The sequence below is a fragment of the Lethenteron reissneri genome, chromosome 54 (genome assembly GCF_015708825.2).
Source record: "Lethenteron reissneri isolate LAM-NWPU_2019-01 chromosome 54, ASM1570882v1, whole genome shotgun sequence".
Taxonomy (NCBI): domain Eukaryota; kingdom Metazoa; phylum Chordata; class Hyperoartia; order Petromyzontiformes; family Petromyzontidae; genus Lethenteron; species Lethenteron reissneri.
In genome coordinates, this window is record NC_083832.1 from 586,148 (window position 1) to 606,797 (window position 20,650).

Sequence of the window (20,650 nt, forward strand, 5' to 3'; positions counted from 1 at the left end):
AGCCTTCGTAGGTGCTCGCTAAAAGTATGTTAAGACGATACGGGGGATCTTTATCATTGTCTTTGTCTGTCTGCTTTTCAGTGTCTCTATCTGTCTGTGTGTGTGTCGGCGTGTCTGTCTGTCTGGAACACGGGGTCACGATAACTCTCGTCAGTCCCCCTTTGATCAAAAGGTCAATGTGATTATGATGTCTCTACCCTGATGATGCCAAAAACAGTCTAAGGTGTATAATAGGGAGTGTCTTTGTCTGTGCGACCTGCTTTTGACATGCGGGTCACAAACAGTCATGAACTCAACGTGCTGACAGCACAACATCCGAGAAGCGCAGAGCATGGAGAAAAGCAAGCTTCGAATCGCACTGAGAGACGGTGGGATATGGTAAAGGCTCGACATCTGCAGGGGTTGGGTTCTTGAACGTCTGTGCGAAAGTAGAATTTGCGACTTTACTGCTGTACTACGTTTATATTTGGCGGGAGGCCGGGTAGCTATCCGTGTCCGACTGAACACATACGGGAGAAAATGATGTTTCATCACATTAATCCTGTACCGTACACATAAATACCATCCATGTACTTAGCTAAATTGTACAATGATACAAATAAATAACACGAATAATACAAAACACGTGGATAAATTATCCTGTAAATGTGGAAGTTGGATTTAGCGTGGCTGATCGTGATGTGATGATAGTCAGTTCTGCTATAACGCGACGGGTTACTACTTCAGTGTGTCGGAGTAAATCCACAACATTTACAACGAATTGATCTGTTTTGTTTATGTGGCAAACCTTACTAACTGGCTTATCGGGTGGTGGCGGGGTTAACGACACATTTATACTTACGCGATCTCAACCCAAAGAAAGAGAGAAAAAAACCTTAATTACGAATATGATACATTATTTATTATAATGCGATTTTCCCATGACGTGGTGTTCCTTCAGGAACGCAACCACGAGCGCCACAGGATAATAGACTACGTGATGGCGGTCATCGGTGCCCTTGCCGCCACACTTTTTATGAATGCGCCTTCTCGCGTTTTTCTCTCCACCCAACTCTTGGACTCGTCTCGCAATGCAATGGTGGGGAGGAGGGTGTTTTGCCTCACGGCACCACTATCCGAGTAGATAACCATACACAGGAATTTCATGTATTGATGTTGCGTTTGGTCACGTGACCAGGAAGTTACGATTTGCCATTCTCTAAGCCATGCGGCAGGGTGTCAGCCATTATATAGTACAAAATGGAGGCACAAATAGCGTCTCAGTGAAGACAGGTGCATCTGTTCATTGTGGGACTTTAAGAAGCATTGTCTCCTGCTACACTTCTTACCCAGAAGACAGACGTGCTCACAGTACCCACCAAGGAGATCAGCACTGCAGACCTCTACAGACGTCAATGGAGATAAGTGCAGAGCTTCGTCAACACATTCTGGCGTCGCTGGAAAAACGAGTATCTTACGATACTTCAAGTGCGCAGCAAGTGGCAGTCGAACAGACCAGACATCCAAGAAAGTGACCTCGTCCTACTGAAGGACAACCAAGTCAAACGGAATGAGTGGCCAATGGGCTGCATCCTCAAGACGCTTCCCAGTGCCGATGGAAAAGTTTGAAAGGTTGAGGTTATGATTGCGAAGCAAGGTGTCGCAAGAACTTTCGTCAGGCCTATAGCTGAGACAGTACTACTTCTCTCTCGCACAGATATGGACAAATAAGTTGACCTGTTGAAGTTTGTTATACATTTGTTAATGAAATAAAAAATAAATGGTGGTATCTCCTAAATACCAGACGGGGAGTGTTCTGCCTCACGGCCGGTGTGGGGGTGTACGTACACAGGAATTTCCTGTATTGATGTTGAGTTTGGTCACGTGGCCAGGAAATTACGATTGGATATTTCTCTAAGCCACGTGTCAGGGTATCAGCCATTACACAAAGTACAAAATGGTGGCACAAATAGCGTCCCAGTGAAGACAGGTGCAACTGTGTATTGTGGTACTTTAAGAAGCATTGTTTGTAAGTTCGTTTATGTTCTTATAATACTGGGAATGCTGTTATAATGTTAGAATGGCCGTTATCGTGCTGTAAATGCCTTTATAATGTTAAATTGTTATGATAAATATGAGGCCTAGTTAACAACGAAGCCTGCCACTCACCTTATTGTGAATGTTACTTATAATTGAATAAGTCGAGTCAGACTTGTACCCATGTAACCTTATTGCGATCTTGAGAGCAAGGATTACGAAATATCTCATCCACAGTTCAGTGTTATGTGTAGTGCTGTACATTTAGGCTGCAGTATGGTGATTACACAATGTGCCCTTGTTTAACACAGTAGCTTATTCTCTTGTATAGCTGTTCAGTACTAATGTGGGTGCCTGGTTCATCCATGATCTATTGTTGAGTTTCATGTTATCTAAGACAATGTTATGATGCTGTAGTGTTCATTCATTGTATTGATATTTCCAAGTATTAACAGATGCTGTACTTGTGCTGTGTTTTTCCATCAGTTTTACCTCGTTCAATTTATTAAATATGTTTGGAGTCGGATGTTCACCCTGGCTCTGAAGGTTTATTGAATGCGAGGTTATCTACTCAGATAGTGGTGCAACGGAGCGCACAGTGAGGCTGAGACAACTACATACTATTACGTACTATGACATACTACTACATACTACGTACAACTGAGTACTACTACATTCTACTATGTACTATTACCTACTATTACTATGTACTACTACTTCCCTTTGCCAAACCCCATGCCTCCCACCCACCCACGCCATACCTCTGGTAACCCTTCCCCTAACGTTCGTGATGTTCCCATGGAAAAAACAACTCACATCCCCCCCGCCCGCCCTCGGACACGCAGACATTCTTGGCAAAAAAAGAAGTAAGATGTACTTGCAATTTACAAGGACTTGCAACAATAATAATTATATAAAAAAACTCGGGGAAACATCCAGAGGGCGCGGATAATAAACGACACTGGGGCTTTTATGTGTGACTCGCGGAAACGTACGAATGTGCCGCAGCGTAAAACTCTTCGTACATCGACTTTCCAAAATCCCCCCCCCCGGGGTCGTAGAGACATTGCGGTGTGCAGTACAACCCGGACATCACCGGAGCCATCGCCGTGCGCATTGTGAGGGAGCGCTCACGACGAACGCCGAGAGAGTCCCTTTGAGTTTGTGCGGGGTCAACAAACGGAGACTTCATGCTCACTTGCTCGATGTTACATTCGCACAATAATAAAACTATTTAAAACTAAACAATATTTTATTTTACATTTTAACCAGGTCAGGCCCCACTGAAGTGCTATAGAGCTGTTTTTTTCAGAAGCGGACCTCGCCACAAATGATGAGCTCAACGAAGTATGGCGTATCGTGTGCAAATTTATAGCAGTAGCCAAATACTCTATAGCAGTAGCCAAATACTCTAAACGTATGGTGATGTTTATTTTAAATGTGGGGGGGGGGGGGGGGGGGAACCGGTGGACCTGGAGAAAATCCATGTGACCACAGGGAGAGAGAGACACGCAAACTCCAAATATACAGCAAATATACAGCAGCAGCAGCAGGCGTCGAGGGGTCGGGATGGAACCCAGGACCTCCTTCATACCAGGCGAGGGAGTTAACATCTAGCCACCGTGATGATAATGATGAGAGAGAGAGAGACACGCAAACTCCAAATATACAGCAGCAGCAGGCGTCAAGGGGTCGAGATGGAACCCACGACCTCCTGCATACCAGACGAGGGAGTTAACATCTCCTAGCGCACCAGCGCCGACCCCTGATAGCGAAAGCGTCCTTGGCAGCGAAGGGTCAAATGGACATTTGCCGCTCACCAGGCGACAAAGTCTTGCACAAGTAACGTCTCAAACTCAACTTCTCTCCTCAATCCTCGCGCCGCTTGCCTCCCTAACGCCTCCCGTTGAGATGTCGACTCCACTGAAGGCGACCGTCGCAATCCGAACCGGGCACAACCGATTTGGCGCGCAGCCTCTCGCGTCCGATCCTACCCTCCACGAATGGTATCATCTGCGCCAGCTCGCGTGAGTTGCAATGCCCGAGGGTGTCGTCGTCGCCCGCCCGCCTCGCACTACTCACGGTCAAACAAATTAAAGTTGCGGGCCTGAATAAAGCAGCCAGTAAAGCATCGCCCTGAAGCGCAGCGGTGTGCCGGACCCAACAGACTGCGTATTCGCCTGTGTCTGGTGGCCGGAGGGGCGTGTGGCAACACACACACTGGCATTGTACTCACACGACTTGAACCTTTAAAAAAATATATAAGTGACTGTTTATTAAAATGTGTGATATGATGTTTACCTCAGGGTCGCCTTCTAATGTTTAATTTAAAGTCGACACAATCCGTAGGCCACAGTTCACTTATGGTGAAAAGAATGTCGCCTGGCTTCACAGCAAAGCCGGTAGCAATGCTCACTTGTGGTTGCATGGTAGGTTGTCTATCTAGAGCAGGAGTCGGCAGTCTTTCAAATAAGATGCCTTGTTTTTGTCTGTGATCAAAATAGTTCGAGAGCCGCATCATATGCAGAGCCACTTGTACACAAACACAGCAGACGGCAACAATAACACATTCGGACTCAAATAAACAAAATAGATGGAATAAACTGCGTCTACTTATTTCCTAGTTTGACTGTCGTACATTTTCTTGTCACCAAGACATTCCACAGTGACCCATTCACTGCCATATTTAATTAATTATCTTGACGTTAAATTACGTTGAAGATTTACATTTTTAAAAACCCGGCTGCTCGCAACGAGGAAGCCAATGAGCGACCGAATGCGGTTCCGCAGACCACAGGCTGCCGACTCCTGGTCCAGACGGCCAACTCTGTGCGTCTTCTTTGGGCCTTTCGGTAAAGTCACGTAAATAGGTAAAAAATTATGAAAATAAAATAAACAAACTACGACGTTTCGATCACAACACAAGTGGTCATCATCCTCCTGATAACGATCGCTTGTGTTTGTGATCGAAACGTAGTTTTTTTTTATATTTTTGATTAATTTGAACCTATTTACGTGACTTTACCGAAAGACCCAAAGAATATGAATTCCTGCAGTCATGAAAGCTTTAAGTCAAGATTTAACTCTGTGCATCCTGCCAGGTAGAGAACGCCTGGTCAATTGTACCCAAGCACAGACGAAATACTGTTCGAAGCAGGACTTTGTTTTTATCAAGCCCCTGTTCATCAGAATCCCCTCCCCGGTTACGAGAATCCCGTGCCTCTTCTGCACTCAGTTGCTCCACCCGCTCTTTCACTGATTCCTTCTGGCGCCACGGTGGCCAGGAGATGTGAACTACCTCCCCTGGTATACAGGAGGTCGTGGGTTCGACCACGACGCCTGCTGTATATTTGGTGGCGATCACTACTTGAGCTCGACCACTGGCAAGGCAAAGTGTTTGCTGACTTTGTGGGTCAATGATTGAGCTGGCTAATGGATCGGCCCCAGTAAAGTAGTGGCGTATACCATTCTCCACGTGCAGATCGGACCACGCCGACTCCGGAGAACCGTGGTCCAGCCTCACTGCACCGTCACCTGCCAGGGCTCTACCTCCCTGCTGCTGCACCTGCACTCCTCCACCACCACCACCACCACCAGAGAACACACAGGGGCAACACGCACGGGGTTGAGTTCACGCAATGGGCAACACTGAGAAATTGAGTAGCATCGCCACTGCCGGCCTGTGCCACGCGCTTCCATGGTTCGCCGGGGAGCGTGCCGCCTCAGTGATGCAGGCGGCTTGGCTGAGAGACTGCGCTCGGCGGGTGTGTGATGATGTATACATGGAGCGGTGGTGTAGCGGTTAGCGCGCCCGCGCTACGAAACCCAACAACCCGAGTTGGATTCCCGCTCACGGCCAACATCAGTGACGTATATCTGAACCGGTCCTGGGCTGCCCCTAGGATAGACTCAGCCTCAATTGAGTACCTAATGCTACGTGTAAAAACATTGCCAGGAGGGAGACAAAGGAGGCCGGGCGTGGTGCTGGCCACCCATCCCCTCGTGTAGCGTTCCGACCTTCATAGGTGCTCGCTAACGGCACTTGCCCCAACAGGCTGTTGAGGCTATTCAGGGGATCTTTGTACTTTTTGTATGTATGTTGAACATCTTTCGCACCATACATATCCAACCGTGCCTCCTTGGCCCAGCCAAGTTCACTCTCCCTTAGCGTAGATTTATCGTCACGGTGGCTCCCCACACAACAGCTCTCTTCCTGCTCCCCCCTATCCGAGAGGAGCTGGAGTCCAGCCTGGGCTGATTTCGTGAGCCCTGCCAGGCCGCTCTGACTCCATCGAGCCTGACACCAGGGCACAGTTTTCAAGGCGTGGGTCAAGGACGTACAACGAGCAAAGAGGTGAGAGCATTAGGGAGAGGGATGTTTTGTGGCGAGAGCTGTGTGACAGAGACAGGAGACTAATGTATCAGAACGAGAACCATGTGCAATGTGCAGTGGATCGCGAAAACCTTGCACCGCAATTGGCGGAGAGCGACGTTGGTGAGGCTTGAGAGTGTTTGCTCGGAGTCTTAACTCGGGGAGCCCACAGTTTATGGAGGAGTCTGCAAGAAAGTGCCAATAATTTGCCCAATTTGGATTTGAGTACAAATGATGGTCATTGCACACCGAGCGGTAGTTAGGGTGACCGTGGGAGCTGTTTGGCGCCAGTGAGCTTGGTGGGGAAATCGGCCACAGCCGGATTGGCCTCGGGTTCATGGGGTCAATTATTACCGCATTGGGAGCGCTGTGGGTCAGGGTCTGCATTCCTCAAGTCCCCCGGGTCGTTCAGCGGCGCGCCTCCATGGGCCGCCTCGTCCCTCGCTCCCCCTCCAGCGCGAGAAATGTGCACCCCTCAGGGGAGTTCTCAGCACGTGAGCAGCATTCGCGTGCTGAGTGTTAGATTTTCCAGTAGGTTCCCCTTATGTTGCGTGTATTATGTTGCTTGTTTGATTGATAAGTGTCATTGCAACGGCGAGTTACTGAAGAAAAAAATTATGAACATGGACTCTGAAAGCTAAAATGGTTTTATTTTACCAGGTAAGGCCCACTGAGCTAAATATATTTTTCAGAAGCGATTTGGACACAAATGATATCTCAACGAAGTTGCTTATCATGTAAAATGTTTGAAGCTACCAAATGCTCTAAACGCATGTTTCTAAAAATGGAGGGGAAAATCGTAGGATCCGTAGACAAATCCAACCGACCACGAGGAGAACACGCAAACTCCAAATATACAGGCGTTAGGGTCGGGATTTGAACCCACAATCTCGTGTATACTAGGCGAGGTTGTTAAGATCTCGCCACCGTGTCGTCCTTTTAATGCCAGTTTACCCAGTGCCAGCGCTGGTTGCGCCACCGTGCACATCACGTTGGGATTGTCGCTGATATACAGGCAGCTTCTCCTACAAGTATAACCCGTTTTGGTCAAGACATTCCAATGCTGAATAAATACCTGCAAATTACTCAATTGGGATTACACAGCAGCAGCAGCGACATCGCCCCCTACTCCGAAAAACTTGGCAGGACCATCCTGAATGAATCTTACTACTCAGTGAGGCTTTCCTGATAGATACATGAATATGTATTTGTTTGCAATCGAGTAATGTCTCTGCTTCCAGGATGCGACTTTCCAGCAGCTTTGTGAGAGACGAGGCTTTAACATGAAACAGATGTGACAGCGCGAGGAACTGGCATTGCGGAAAGCGCCCAAAGCAGTCCATCACACTGGCCTGGTCCTCGTAAGCAGCAGCTGCTGCTGCTGGCTGCAAATGTTTCCTCCACATTTTGTATGAATGACGTGACGTTGTCATTAAAAAATACCCTATAGAAATAAAGCACCCCTTGCCATGCTCATCGATGAGTGAACAGCGCACGCCGTAAAGGTATAAAGTATCGTGCACACAGTGATGGCAGAGAACAGGTCTCGCTGTGGCATCGTTGCCAGAATCAAATGTCAAGCAGTCAACCGGTGCTCCTATTCCCGAATGAGAATGAGCATTAATAATAATGATCTCTACTTTAAAATAATAATAACCTCTACTTTATAATAATAACCTCTACTTTAAAGTAATAATAACCTCTACTTTATTATAATAATAACCTCTACGTTATAAACCGCCTGTCATATTGAAGTACCTCAAAGCGCTAGACGTAAAAATAAAACTACACTCACAAGTAGAGATACAATATAAGCGAAATACAAAGCTGACAATAACAATATTAATGATGACTCAAAATTGCCATCAAATGAAGAACTATGATAAAAGCCAATAATAATTTCAGAGTAATCCAATCAGACAACGGAATTGTTTTTTTCATGTTAAGTTACAGGGAAAGCCTGCAAGTACAAATCGGTGAGTTTTAAAAAGTGAGACGGACGAAGGGGGTTCCACAACTGCGCAGCCTGGCTGCAGAAGGCTCCGTGTCTCCCCTAGAACCTCAATACCACCGCAGTCTTCTTGTCTTTGGAATGATAAGCAGACCAGCATCAGCTGATTTAAGTTGTCGCAGTTGTATATACAACTTGAGCAAATCGGCGAGATAGTTAGGAGCCAGCATTCGGCACTCATCCACCCCACTACGCGTAGCATGCGGTGGCTGGGCATGCCGGCTACGTGACCCAGGCTACGCAACCCAGGCTATGATCCAGCCTGCTGGAGGAGCTCACTGATGGGGCTGTGTTCACACATACACGCACATACAACAAAGCCACATGTGTAGCCTTTAACAGGCTATTGGGGAAAGTGTTGTTTGTTTAATGCCGACACGGCACACGAGGGTGTGGACGGCCAGCACCCCGCATGACCGCCTTTGTCTCCCCAGTGCTGATGTTTGCACACCGCACCAGGTAACTCATTTTACGGCCAGATCGACCTAGGCAAGGCCCAGTTCAGATATTTGTCACCGATGTTGGCCGTGAGCGGGAATTGAACTCGGGCCGTCGGGTTCACAATAGCGCAGTGCCACTACTAACGCCGCATGTCACTCTGTCAAGACACTTCCCAAGTGGCAGTCCATCTATCAGACAACAACGTCTACACGTGGAGGAATCTTCTTTCACGTCGTGAGGGCCTCCGCTCGCGAGAGATGAATAACTCCTCTGGAAGACAGCAAATGGTGAAACAACCTCAACGCCATCATCAAAGGCGAAACGCCCTTGGAGGAGCGCGAGTGGAATTCCTCGTTCTAAAAACCATCCGATGACATTTGTAAAAAAAATAGGATGTCTGCTGCACGCTATTCAAAGTGTCTGAACAAGTAACATATGTGTATGAGATCTATAGCTAAATATATGTTTAGCTATTTACAGTCGATCATCGATTACTCGGCGGCTTGGGGGTGCTGAATTTTCAAAAATGCCCAATAATCACGAAATCATTATTTAAAAAAAATGTTTTAGCACATTTTTATACACCGTTACGTTTTTAGGTGTTGTTATATATTTGTTTAGTGTTTTTAATTTGTTTACTATGTGAAATGGGCATAAATAAATATACAAATAGACAACTAAAATCCAACTTTAAAAGGTTACCTATTTACTGTACCTTACCTACCACTCCAATCTCTAAGACTCTGAGTGGGGTACTTTAATTGTTAAATTGTATTGTTAAATTGTATGTAGTGTATAATGCACTGTATGTAATATTTAACACTGAAATTAAGCACAGCTACAGCCTTTGGAGCGGTTTGCTCGGTTCGCCGAATCTGCCCGGCACCACCGGATAACTTTATAAGCAGCCGGATAATCGCACGGTTAATCGATAATCAACTGTATGGAGAGACCTGTGTACCCGTATATTGGTAAATACATTGTTATACATTTCGCTGATTAGAATAAACACAATCCACCCCATTTGCCCATTCTCAATTCACCGGAGATGTAACACCAGCGTGCGCCCTCTGTAATATCTCTGATATTGCATTGTTGGTAATGATTGTAGGGGGTGGTAGGTGTCCTCCCAGAGCTTGTTGAAAAATGATCTTTGTTTTGCTAGTATTCATTGATGTAAACATGTTGACGACGTCCTTTATGTCAGCTTCTGAGCAGGCACTGACTTGGGCATCATCAGCATATTGGAATTCAATAACGGATGTGATTGGTGTTTTCGACTTGGCTCTGATACGGTTGATGTTAAATATGTCCCCGTCTGTCCTATATGTAAGATGAAGCATTACCACCAGGATGATGGAGAAAAGAGTTGGTGCAATAACACAGCCTTGCCTCACACCGGCCCTTACTTCTATTGGCTCTGAGGTTTCACCATCAGATAGGATGACAGCCTTCATACCGTCATGCAACAGATGGAGGACATTAACACGTCTGTGCTGTAAAGCTTCCTGACAATCACATAGTCCAGTAAATGCCATTGGTGTGATCAAGGGTGGCACCAGGAGGTCTTAAGGCTATTCTTCTGCCTGAATAGGGTGTTGGTGATTGTTAGGTCGTGCTCAGAACAGGTTGTAAGAAGAAGGTGACCTTTGGAGTTGGACTTTACAACTCCCTCTTTACCAATTACACCGTTCCACATTTGATGGTTTCTCCCAACTCGAGCATTGAAGTCGCTGAGGAGAATCAGCGTGTCAGTTGTTGGTGTACTCTGAAGGATTTGGTTGAGTTGACTGTAGTAGGTCGCCTTGGTGTCTTCTTCACAGTCCAGTGTTGGTGAATAGGTGCTGATGATGGTTGCATGTTGGTCTTTTGCGAGTTTCAGGCACGCTCATTGATACCAATAGTAAGCTCACTTGAGCTGCTGATGAGCACGTTGTCTATTGCAAACCCTACACCGTGCAGGCATCGTTCATGCGCTGGTTTACCCTTCCAAGAGAAGGTGTAGCCTAGATTTGAAGCTTTCGTGACTGCAAGGATTCATATTCTTAGGTTTTTTCGGTAAAGTCACGTAGGTAGATTAAAATTAATAAAAGTAAAATAAAATAAAAATCACGACGTTTCGGAGGTGGGACCGTCACAGTCAGATTTGCTGCATCAAGTGAGGCAATGATTCAAGATGTAATCCCTTAAAAGTAAGTTGAGGGGGGAGGAGAGGGGGGGGGGGCTCATCAGAATGTGGTAGCCAATAAATGGAACGTATCGGGAGGGAGGGGAGCGGGGCTCAAAGACGGCACGAAGTGCCACGTACAACGCATCGGGAGGGGGAGGGGGCGGGGCCAAAAGAATGTACGACGTGGTACACGAGAGCGGCGGCGTGGACGTGGTTGTGCGCAAGCAACTACTGCTGCACACGCCAACGCATTGGACAGAGAGGGGGAGGGGAGGCCAAAAGAGAGTGTGTGGTGCAGTGGACATGTGTGTGTACAAGCACATGTTGATACACATGATAGAAAAGAACGAAAATGCCCATGTTTATACCAGTGCTGGCTGAACAATGAAGAGAGTGCTGTTAAACACTGGGGATGTTAACACTCGGTAAAGTAAAGTAAAATAGTGCCTGTCAGATAAGATGGTCCAAAAATGTGCAATTAAGTCTTTTTGTGCGTGGTTGATAACATCTTTCCAATGATTACTAAGTGGTACACGTCGTGCATTCGGGATGCACTCCTGCCTAATCCGAGTGCATGACGACTTTCTAATAGCTGCCGCCTTGGTGCTGGGTTGTGATTAGGAGCTTCTAGCTGCATAGGCCTGCCAATCGCCCAAGGGCTTTGGGTGTGTAGTGTGGTGGTACGATGGCACAGTTTCCCTAGAGGGTGCCAGTGCATGAATTGATTTACGTGCAGTGAGTGTCTGTTGCACACCACCTACCGCACGGGGCTTAACCAGGAACCAAGCCTGGGTCCAATGGCAAGACGATTGAAAGGCTTGTCCTGAAGCACCAGACATCCAGTGGCTCCTCCGCCATATGCCATTGGCCATCTGGACCGTAGCTCATCCGCCCCACCGAGGTGGTCCATTTGCCACTTGGTATCCACCCGGGATTTTATCAGGGTTTACTCCCTTAGCCTAAGTAGATAACCAGAGCCCCGTTAGCCAGCTGCATTTCAGGTGAGTCCAGACAGACTTTTTTGGTTACCGAAGCGGGGCAGGTGGTCGAACCACCCACCATACTTCGCCCTGTCTTGCAATCCTGTTCTTTACTGTAGGCGTGTCTATATTTTTCAGTGAGCTCACCTTTATCTTACTGCATATCCTAATAACTCGAAAAACATCTTCAGACGGAGTTAAGAAGCTGTGAAGGACTGTTCCCACAGTGCTTACACACTTGTACCTCAGCAAAAAGGGCCTCGGTTCGATTCCCGACTCGGATGCCTTTTTGTGCGGAGTTTGTAACATGTGTGTTCAGAAACTGTGTGTTCACAAACTGTGTGTTCAGAAACTGAACACACAGTTTGTAACACAAGTGAAGATATATTTGGACCAAACTAGGAGCTCGCACATCCTCTGGACGTGACCATCTGTCTGTATCACATACTCTCCAGCCAGCAAGATTTGTTTTGTTCTAATATAGTATGACATTAAGTGAACATGTAATGCCCACAGAGTAAAGTTAACACGTTCATGTCCCTTTTAGCTGGGCCCTGCACCCCTGCTCCTTCCCCTCCCCTTTCCTGTGCCTCACCTGTGCGTGGATCGGCGTTGACGAGTCGAGCGGCGCGCGGTTCGCGGCGAGGAGCAGCAGCAGTAGGAGGAGGCAGCAGAGCGCAAACGCGGGCTTGGTCGGTGGATGAAGCGGCCGGGTCCACCAGCCAATCTGGGACATGCTTCTTACGTCCGGACCAGCTCTATCCAAAGCGGGCAGTTAACCCGTTATACAGTTCAACGGAGCAATGCCAGATGTCGGATGCACATCAATTCATGGCGATTCAATCTCTTGCCACTCGAGCAAGACGAGCCTCGGGAGAGACCCCCCCTACCCATGGCGCTTCATGGGTAAAGGAGGCTGAGGAGGGCGCAGGTCCAAGGGCTCAGAGGCACACGCTCGACCCGGCGGTTAGCAGCGCTCGTGTGGTCCCGGCCATGGGAGCGACGCACATCCTGCCCGTTTCGCGGTAGACGCACAGGCGAGGAGGGGTCGGGAATGCAGCTCCAGGGGTCCAAAATTCACATTCGAGGTCCCACTGCGCTTTAGGCGCAGTGTGTGTGTCTTTGGTTCTTGTCGTGTTATCCGTAGTGCTGTAGATTTGTGTTTTGCGATGTATGCGCTTTATGTGCGTATGATGGTCATGCTGCTGCTGTGCCCGTGCGCTCTGTGTGTGTGTGATGGTGAGGCTGCTACTGCTGTGCCCGTGCGCTGTGTGTCTGTGTGTGCGATGGTGGAGTGAGCTGTCACCGCTGTACGTGAGCATGCACCCCTTTTTGGTGTGAAGCTGTGGGGCGGAGAGGCTGTAAGTAGAGTGTCTGGTCAGAGCAGGATGAGGAGTGGGTGGGGGGTAGGGGCCCCGAAGGGGGAAGTGGGGAGAGTTGGACAGAGTTGGGATGGGGGAGGAATTTGGATCCCGAGCCTTTTGGAGCGGTGCGAATGTTGATTTTAACATGTGCACCACAGCTCTCAATCAAACCATTAACGGCTATACAGGATTACAGCTCGAGTAAGACAACCAGCCCTGTACGGCACGGGGCTCAATGCTCTGATAATGACTGACTCTGGATGCGCAGAAGAGTGAACATATAAAAAGGCAACTTTTAATATAGTACAGAATTGCAGCTATGCGCAGACTGTACTCGTCGTAAACGGTGGAAATGCCTCCTATTACTCGCAACTCGTGTTTATCCACGTGTTATCCATCGTGTTATTCATCGTTTTATCCACGTGCTATCCATCGTTTTATCCACGTGTTATCCATCGTGTTATCCACGTGTTATCCATCGTATTATCCACGTGTTATCCATCGTGTTATCCACGTGTTATCCATCGTGTTATCCACGTATTATCCATCCTATTATTCACCGTATTAGCCACGAGGTTCGGTCGATCTTGGAGTGTTTCATGTGATCTGTGGTGCCACGACCGCGGAGCAACTCCGTAAGCGCCGCGACTCCCTCCTGCCCCTCGCACTAAACACACACCCGCATGCAGCGCACCCACGTAGTGTCCTGGTGGGGGGTTGCCTGGCATATCGGGTTTTAATCCCAAGGGCCCCTAGGGGGAGAGTCCCACGGTTTCCCGGTACGAGGAGGTTGGCCGACCCCCACAGGACAGGTTCCATTGTGGTGCCCCTAAATTGGCTTAAAATTGGATGGGCGCAAAAAGAAAAGGTTCCCTGGGCCAACCGCAATGAGTTATTCACAACATTGGGGGAGGACAGAGGGTGCAATATTAGGTGTAAAGAGAAAACCCGAAGGCTTAAACTACTGGGCACTGGAAAACAATGGGTAAGGGGTGAAAAGAGCAAAAAAAAATCGAAGGCACGAACTAAGAAAACGATGGGTGTAGGCGTAACGGACGCTCCAGATAAGGGCGGCGCATCAGTTGAAAATCAAAAGGTAGGCGCGTCATTGGCTGCGCGACGTGACGCGACGCCCCCCCCCCCGGGCCTTTGAAGTTGAGAGTATAGAGGTGGGAGCCCCGGGACGATTGGGTCAGTTGTCTACAACCTCCGGGCCGTCCAGACCGACTCCCTGCCGTCGTGTCTCCTCGAGCCGCTCGCAGCATCCGTGTGATGCCAGCGAGTGCTGCTACGAGGCAGTGATAGGTGAGGTTTTCGCTCATCCCTCCGACTCTCACAGTGCCCGTGCGATGCCGGGAGTACAACTACGAGGTACGTGGTAGAACGCTTTAGTGACTTTGTTCATAGGCTAGGCTCTCCTCGTGAAATACTCCTCCTCCAGGCAGTATGTATTGGCGCAATTAATAGATTTTAATTCAGAATATAGCTGTAGTATATCTGTGTGCAAGCGGATTATGGTTTAACCCCCGGAGGTGCACGCGCATATTCATACTGCCGTTTTGATTAGCGCCAGCCTTTGTGAGGGAAATACGCGCCTGCTGGGGCGCTCGTGCACGCCTTTGCGTTCGTTTTTGTGTGGTGTGTGGTGGGATACGTGTGCGTGGGGGAGATAACCCCGGGCGGTAGTGAGCCAGTCGAGTAGCGATGGCCCTTAAGAGAGGGCGCTGGCGCGGGGGGGGGGGATCACACGATCGGCGGGGGCCCAGCGAGAGGCGGCCGAAGAGGAGGTGGGAGCGGAGGGGGTGGACATCGCGCCCCGCTCGCTCACGGGGAGCAGGGAGGAGGACGTCGGCCCCCACAGATCCATGGACCAGCCCTTACTTGTCATCCACACTCTCTCACACGTGAGAGGAAGGCCAACATTCGTGTTCGAGCCACGTGCAACAACATCTACCGGGTGAGGGTTGGTGGATCAAAGGTAAAGACTCACGTGTTGTGAAACTCCCTTCCCGTGACCATCACGACTGTACAAGCTGAATAAGCAACAGTACCAGGAACAATGTTAGTGTATTAAATTCGCTTTAATCTACGAAATTGGCAAACGTCAACATACAAATAGACAAAAATAAATATCCTGCTGCAAAGAGTTACCGTATTTACTGTAGCGTACTTACCACTCCAATCACGAAGACTCTGCATGGGGTGATGTGCCGTACGTACTCTGCTCTTGTTTCAACACAACCACGATGTGTGTTTGACGATCGCTGGACTGGAACGGTTTTGCCAGTTTCGCCGAATCGGTCCGGGACCGCCGGGGTTAATGTCGAAAGCTGCCGGATAATCGCGCGGTGTCGGACAATCGATGATCAACTGGAGTTTGATATTAAGCATGCAATGCCCACAGGGTTAAGCACGCACGTTAGTGTATTAGCTGGGCCCTGCTTGGTGGGAGCGGGTGGCACCCCTCCCCCGCCCTCTTCCTTCCCCCGCACACTCCGATTAGTACGCTTGGCTATGTATGGTGCGAACGAAGTTCGACATAGATACGGTACATACATTCTATGGCTCGCCTGGAAAAGGCAGTACAGCAAAGTGCGGACTAATCGCCATCTGTTTCCATCTGTACAGGGATAAAGCGTTGCCCCCTCGTGCACGTGGGTTTTGTCCGAGTGCTCCGGTTTCCTCCCACTTGTATAAACACTCATAAATTAGCTCAAGCACATCTTAAAATAAAAATCCCAATGCAAGACCCTGCAGTCATACGACTCGGTGTGGATCTCCGTGATAAAAAATATATTTTTAGCATTATTGTCAATGTCCGCTCAACGTATTCCGCGGGTGGCACGAGCTCTCCCCTCCTCCTACTCTGCTGAATCTCCACCCCCCCCCCCCCCAAGGCCGAGACCGCGAATGATCCGGCACGCACGGAGGAGGCTGTGGTCCCGTCAGCGATGGCGCGCGGCTCCGCTTCCATCTCTCCCCGGGGATGGGGGGGCGCCGCAGGGCTGGGGACGAGGCTGTCCGTTGCCTCCCTGCGTCAACTTTGATGTTAAGTCGGCGTAGAAGGGGGGGGGGGGGGGTCAAACCTCATGCCGAGTCATTTTTTGTTGTTGTTTGAAGAACATTTGAGGAATAAAAAAAGTTGTTGTCGTAAGGGTCGCGCGCCACCTTTGCCGCAGAACAAACTCGGGACGATTTCTCAGTCAACATCAGCGAGGGTTGGTGGATCACCACACACGCAGATGTTGCGAAACGTCCTTCCCGCGGCCGTCAAGAAAGTGTCATGCCCTGACTTCGCAGGAGAATGCAGTACAGCAAGTTGACTATTCGCCACTGTGTTTGTTTCATCTGCACGAGGATAGGGCGTTGCCCCCTCGCGCAAGGCGTGGATTTTCTCTGGGTGCTCCGGTTTTCTCCCTACTTGTAAAACAAACACAACGCATCATACATTGGCTGACAACATCTTAAAATAAAAACCCAATGTAGCAGGACCGTCATGCTACGTTGTCCTACGACTCAGTGTGTGACTCGTCAAGATAAATAACTACTCTACATTATAAGTCGTGGCTGAATGTGTCTCAGGCTAGTGGGAGCTGCCAAGATAACATTGCGGCGTTACCGCTGCACCACATTGCCACGCAGGCGTACAATCGTGCCAAGTGCAATGGTTCGCTTTCCTTGCAGGCTATTCACAAAATAAAGCAGTGGTCAGTCTTAGACAAAGTAAAAAGCTACCGCTTTCCTAACACCCGCTGTTCTGGCTGCTGAAGTGTCGGCTCCCGCCTTCCCCAGACGGTGAATGCGTTGTGTGCGCTCGCGACCTTGCAGGGTGAGTCGCGTAGCGGTGAGAGCGATGCACTACGAATCCTCGTGATCCAAGTTCCATTCCCGTCTACGACCACCAACACCAGTGACGATTATCCGAAGCAGTCCTGGGCCTCCCCTAGGTCGACTTGGCCTTAAATGAGTGCCGAGTACGATGTGTATAACACGTAGGCTTTCGCGACCAATATTATTCATAATCAACGTTTTTGGGTTTAGATCGCAATTGCTAGATGCAATTACCAGCGAAACATCGTACTCAAAAATTGTAAATGTTGTGGTGTCACGCCTCAACACACCGATGGGCTAAATCAGTGATCTATTTGTCTTTTGTCAACGTGACACTTTTTTACTGATTGGCCGTGTCGGGTAGTGGAGGGTTACGACACATTTATAAATAACGCGATCTAAACCCAAAAACGTTGATTATGAACGATGTGTATACATACTAACTAGGGAGACAAAGGCGGCCGGATGTACTGACCACCCAAACCCCTCGTGTGCCGTGCGGACTTTCAAAGGTTCTCGCTTGGAACACTTGCCCCAACAGTCTGTTAAGGTTTAACGACACATATTTTCGCGTTATAACCTAAAAAAACCTTTAGTCTAGACTTCTTTAAGGCTACACGGGCGATCTTTGTCTTTTGTGGGGATTTACTCCTGGTCTGCGCGCACACACCACTTCGTCTAATCGTTTATATAATTGCAGGTAGCAGGTCTGTAGGTGAAATTGTGCGGTGGGCTCCTGTTGTGATCCCAGTTTCTCAACATCACTGGCCACGGTTTCTGTTTGTGCACCGCTGCCAGCAGCTCCACCACATGTTCTGTAGTAGCTCAGCGTTCTTCATTCATGATCAAAGGGGGAGCTAATGAAAAAAATTGGAACGTTTTGTGACTAACGCGACTTGCTGCTGCTGGAGCAAGCACACCACGTGGGCCAACGGGGGTGAGAGTCAGGGCAACGCCAGACTCCAAGAGGGATGGTCTCCATATATGAACCTTATTGCGGGACCCCGAGGTCCCGAATAAACGGAAGTCAAAATCTGAATTAATAAATAGCTTTTTGGCGACTCGGTCCCACCACGCACATAAACGCCGCGACCCACCTGGCGCGGATCATTCTGTTGTCATGTTGTCCAAGCGCAGCGAGGACGAATGCGCAGAAGAAACAAAACTTTGAAACTTTTATTTGCGCATCGTGTAGATCTCGTCGAGAGGAATAGATTGCCGTATCGTTCGCCTTCAATAGACATAAAATTACGTCGCAACACAGTTTATGCGAGAGCCGGGGGCTTATGGGAACCCAGGATTCCGCCATAATGTTTTGTCAAACGCCTCGTCGGTGTTTGCGCAGAATTGCGGGGTACGAACTGCACGCGTGTGTTTAGATCCGTCTCAGAAGCGACTCTCCTCGTCATGCCGGGTGGCTTCGCCGCGCACGTGGCTCATTCGCTCCCCTCCGCCGTGTCCATAACAGGCGCTGCTGGCTTGCTGTTTGTGAGCAGCTCCATACTTGGCGCTCGCTCGCTCGCCCGCTCTGCAGGCATAAAAAGTCGAGCGCCTGAATTACTACGACCGTGCAGGGGACACTAGACGTCGTCGTGTGTGCCATGGGGGGGGGGGGGGGTCTACAGACGGAATAGTCCCAGCGATGTGGCTCGTCTCGATGTTTTTGTGGGGCTGCTTCCGACGTCGCATGCCGTTGAGGACAGAGCCCTTTCTGCTTTCCCCTACCGTAAAAGCGTGGGTGGAGTTTGCCGGGCACTTTTATTAATTTACTTTCATTAATTTACAATTAAAATGTATAAGTAATTAATTATATGCACCCGCGATTCCTGTGAGGGACAAAACTAACCACTGCCCCCCCTCCCAAATATAGAAGTCAAACTCCACCTATATCGGTAAAAGTAGAATGGCTCATGTTGTGATTGACATATTGCGATTTGATTTGCGATTAATTTTTTTTAAGTCAAGCTTCAGTTCAATATTCACTGTGTAATAGATTTAAAACATGTGTAATAAAGGACTCTTTCACTGTGTCTGTCTCCGTTGTCCTTTATTTTGGTTCTTACAACTTTGCCCCACACGGCCCTCGCTCAGAGCCTTTCTCCACCTTCCGCTTGGCAGCCCTTTTGCTGCCGTTGCTCACGTAGCCTTTTCTCCTCGCTCCCGATGCAGCTCCGCTGCTGGCTTCCCTCTCAGCCTCTCCGCCCTTAGGCAGTCTCTCGGCTGCTCTCTCTGCAGCCCCACTGTTGCTCTCCGTCTTCCCCGTGCCCGGACACCGCTGGCCGACGGTGCCGAGTCCCGTTCTGTGGCGATCACGCCACTCTCCACTCTCTGTCCCGCGTGGCCTCCTCCCATCTTTATTCTTACACTCTCCCCCCTCTTCCGGTTCCCGCCCTTAAGAGCTTTCCCTTCTCCCCGTTACGTTATATCCGCGAGGCCGTTTACGCCCGCATTACACAACCCTCCCCGTGGAGAAAATTCCAGCCGTCCTCGGCTGAACAACAACAAGTAATGCGAGCGACCACCAACCATCAGACATGCACGGACAACGAAGCATACAACAATATAACAATAACAACAAGAACAAGAACAACATTAATCAACGAAAAGTAAGGGACTTCGACTGCGTGCGGGTCGCCGGCCCGTCCCGGACGAGCGGCGGCCCCCCTGCAGACTGAGAACGCGACGGAGTTTTAGGAGCGACAGGTTCAAAACTGCCTGTCGCTATTGGAGGCCCGCCAACGCCACGGTCCCGTTTCCCCGAAGGACCAGAGTCCGGGGTGTCCCGCAATCGTGTCTGTGGTGGGGTCGGAAGGGCGGCGGGGCTCGGTGTCCCCGCAGCCGTGGTAGGCCCACCCCGAGCAGAATCCCCTGTCTCCTGCGGTGTCATGGCCGGTTTGTCTGTAAAAGGCACGACAGGCGCTCTAGCAGGGTCAACAGGCACAGGCAAGGGTGCGTCGGCAGCAACAGACACCGGCAAGGCAACATCAAGAGATGGCGCATCCGTTCGAGGGGCCACGTATGGTTTCAAGCGAGACGTATGGACGTACCAGCGCCGAGATCCGAACCGAACGCGTGCGGACTGCGGGTTGGGAACCTCAATTAGCCGCACAGGCCCCTGCCATGGTTTATGTAATTTAGGGGAGGTCCCTGGCCGCACCTGCGGGCAATGCAGCCAGGCCATGTCCCCCACCTTCCAGGGGCACTTCCCCTTCGAGCGTCGAGCGCACCGTTTGTTCCGGGCCTGGGCTTTGGCCGTAGCCATGCGGGACCCTTCCCGCGCCTCAGTGACTCGGTGAACGGTGTCCTGAATATAATCAGGAAGAGGCTTAGTAGGTCCCCTCACTCCTGTTCCCAACTGCACATCCATCGGCGGCACGTTTTCGCGACCGTACATAAGAAGAAACGGCGAATATCCTGTAGACGCATGCGGCGTCATTCGGTATGCCGAGAGTACCCCAGGGATAT

The 20,650-nt window shown here is 49.5% G+C and overlaps 1 protein-coding gene across 5 annotated transcripts in view; it reads right to left on the minus strand.

Annotated features, from left to right (window-relative positions):
- The window catches only part of CPED1 (cadherin like and PC-esterase domain containing 1), a 66,213-nt gene extending 52,885 nt beyond the window's left edge, over positions 1–13,328 (minus strand). For 3 of the 5 annotated variants that reach the window (XM_061573945.1, XM_061573951.1, XM_061573950.1), the window contains exons 1-2: positions 12,586–13,328; positions 5,482–5,581 (exon numbers count right to left, since the gene is read on the minus strand). In XM_061573945.1, the coding sequence (XP_061429929.1) occupies positions 5,482–5,581; positions 12,586–12,726 (241 nt within the window). In that variant the 5' untranslated portion in view covers positions 12,727–13,328. Of the gene's footprint in view, positions 1–5,481; positions 5,582–11,771; positions 11,863–12,585 lie in introns of those variants that run through there. The other 2 variants (XM_061573946.1, XM_061573948.1) reach the window with 2 other exon arrangements.
- Positions 13,329–20,650: the final 7,322 nt, after the last annotated feature.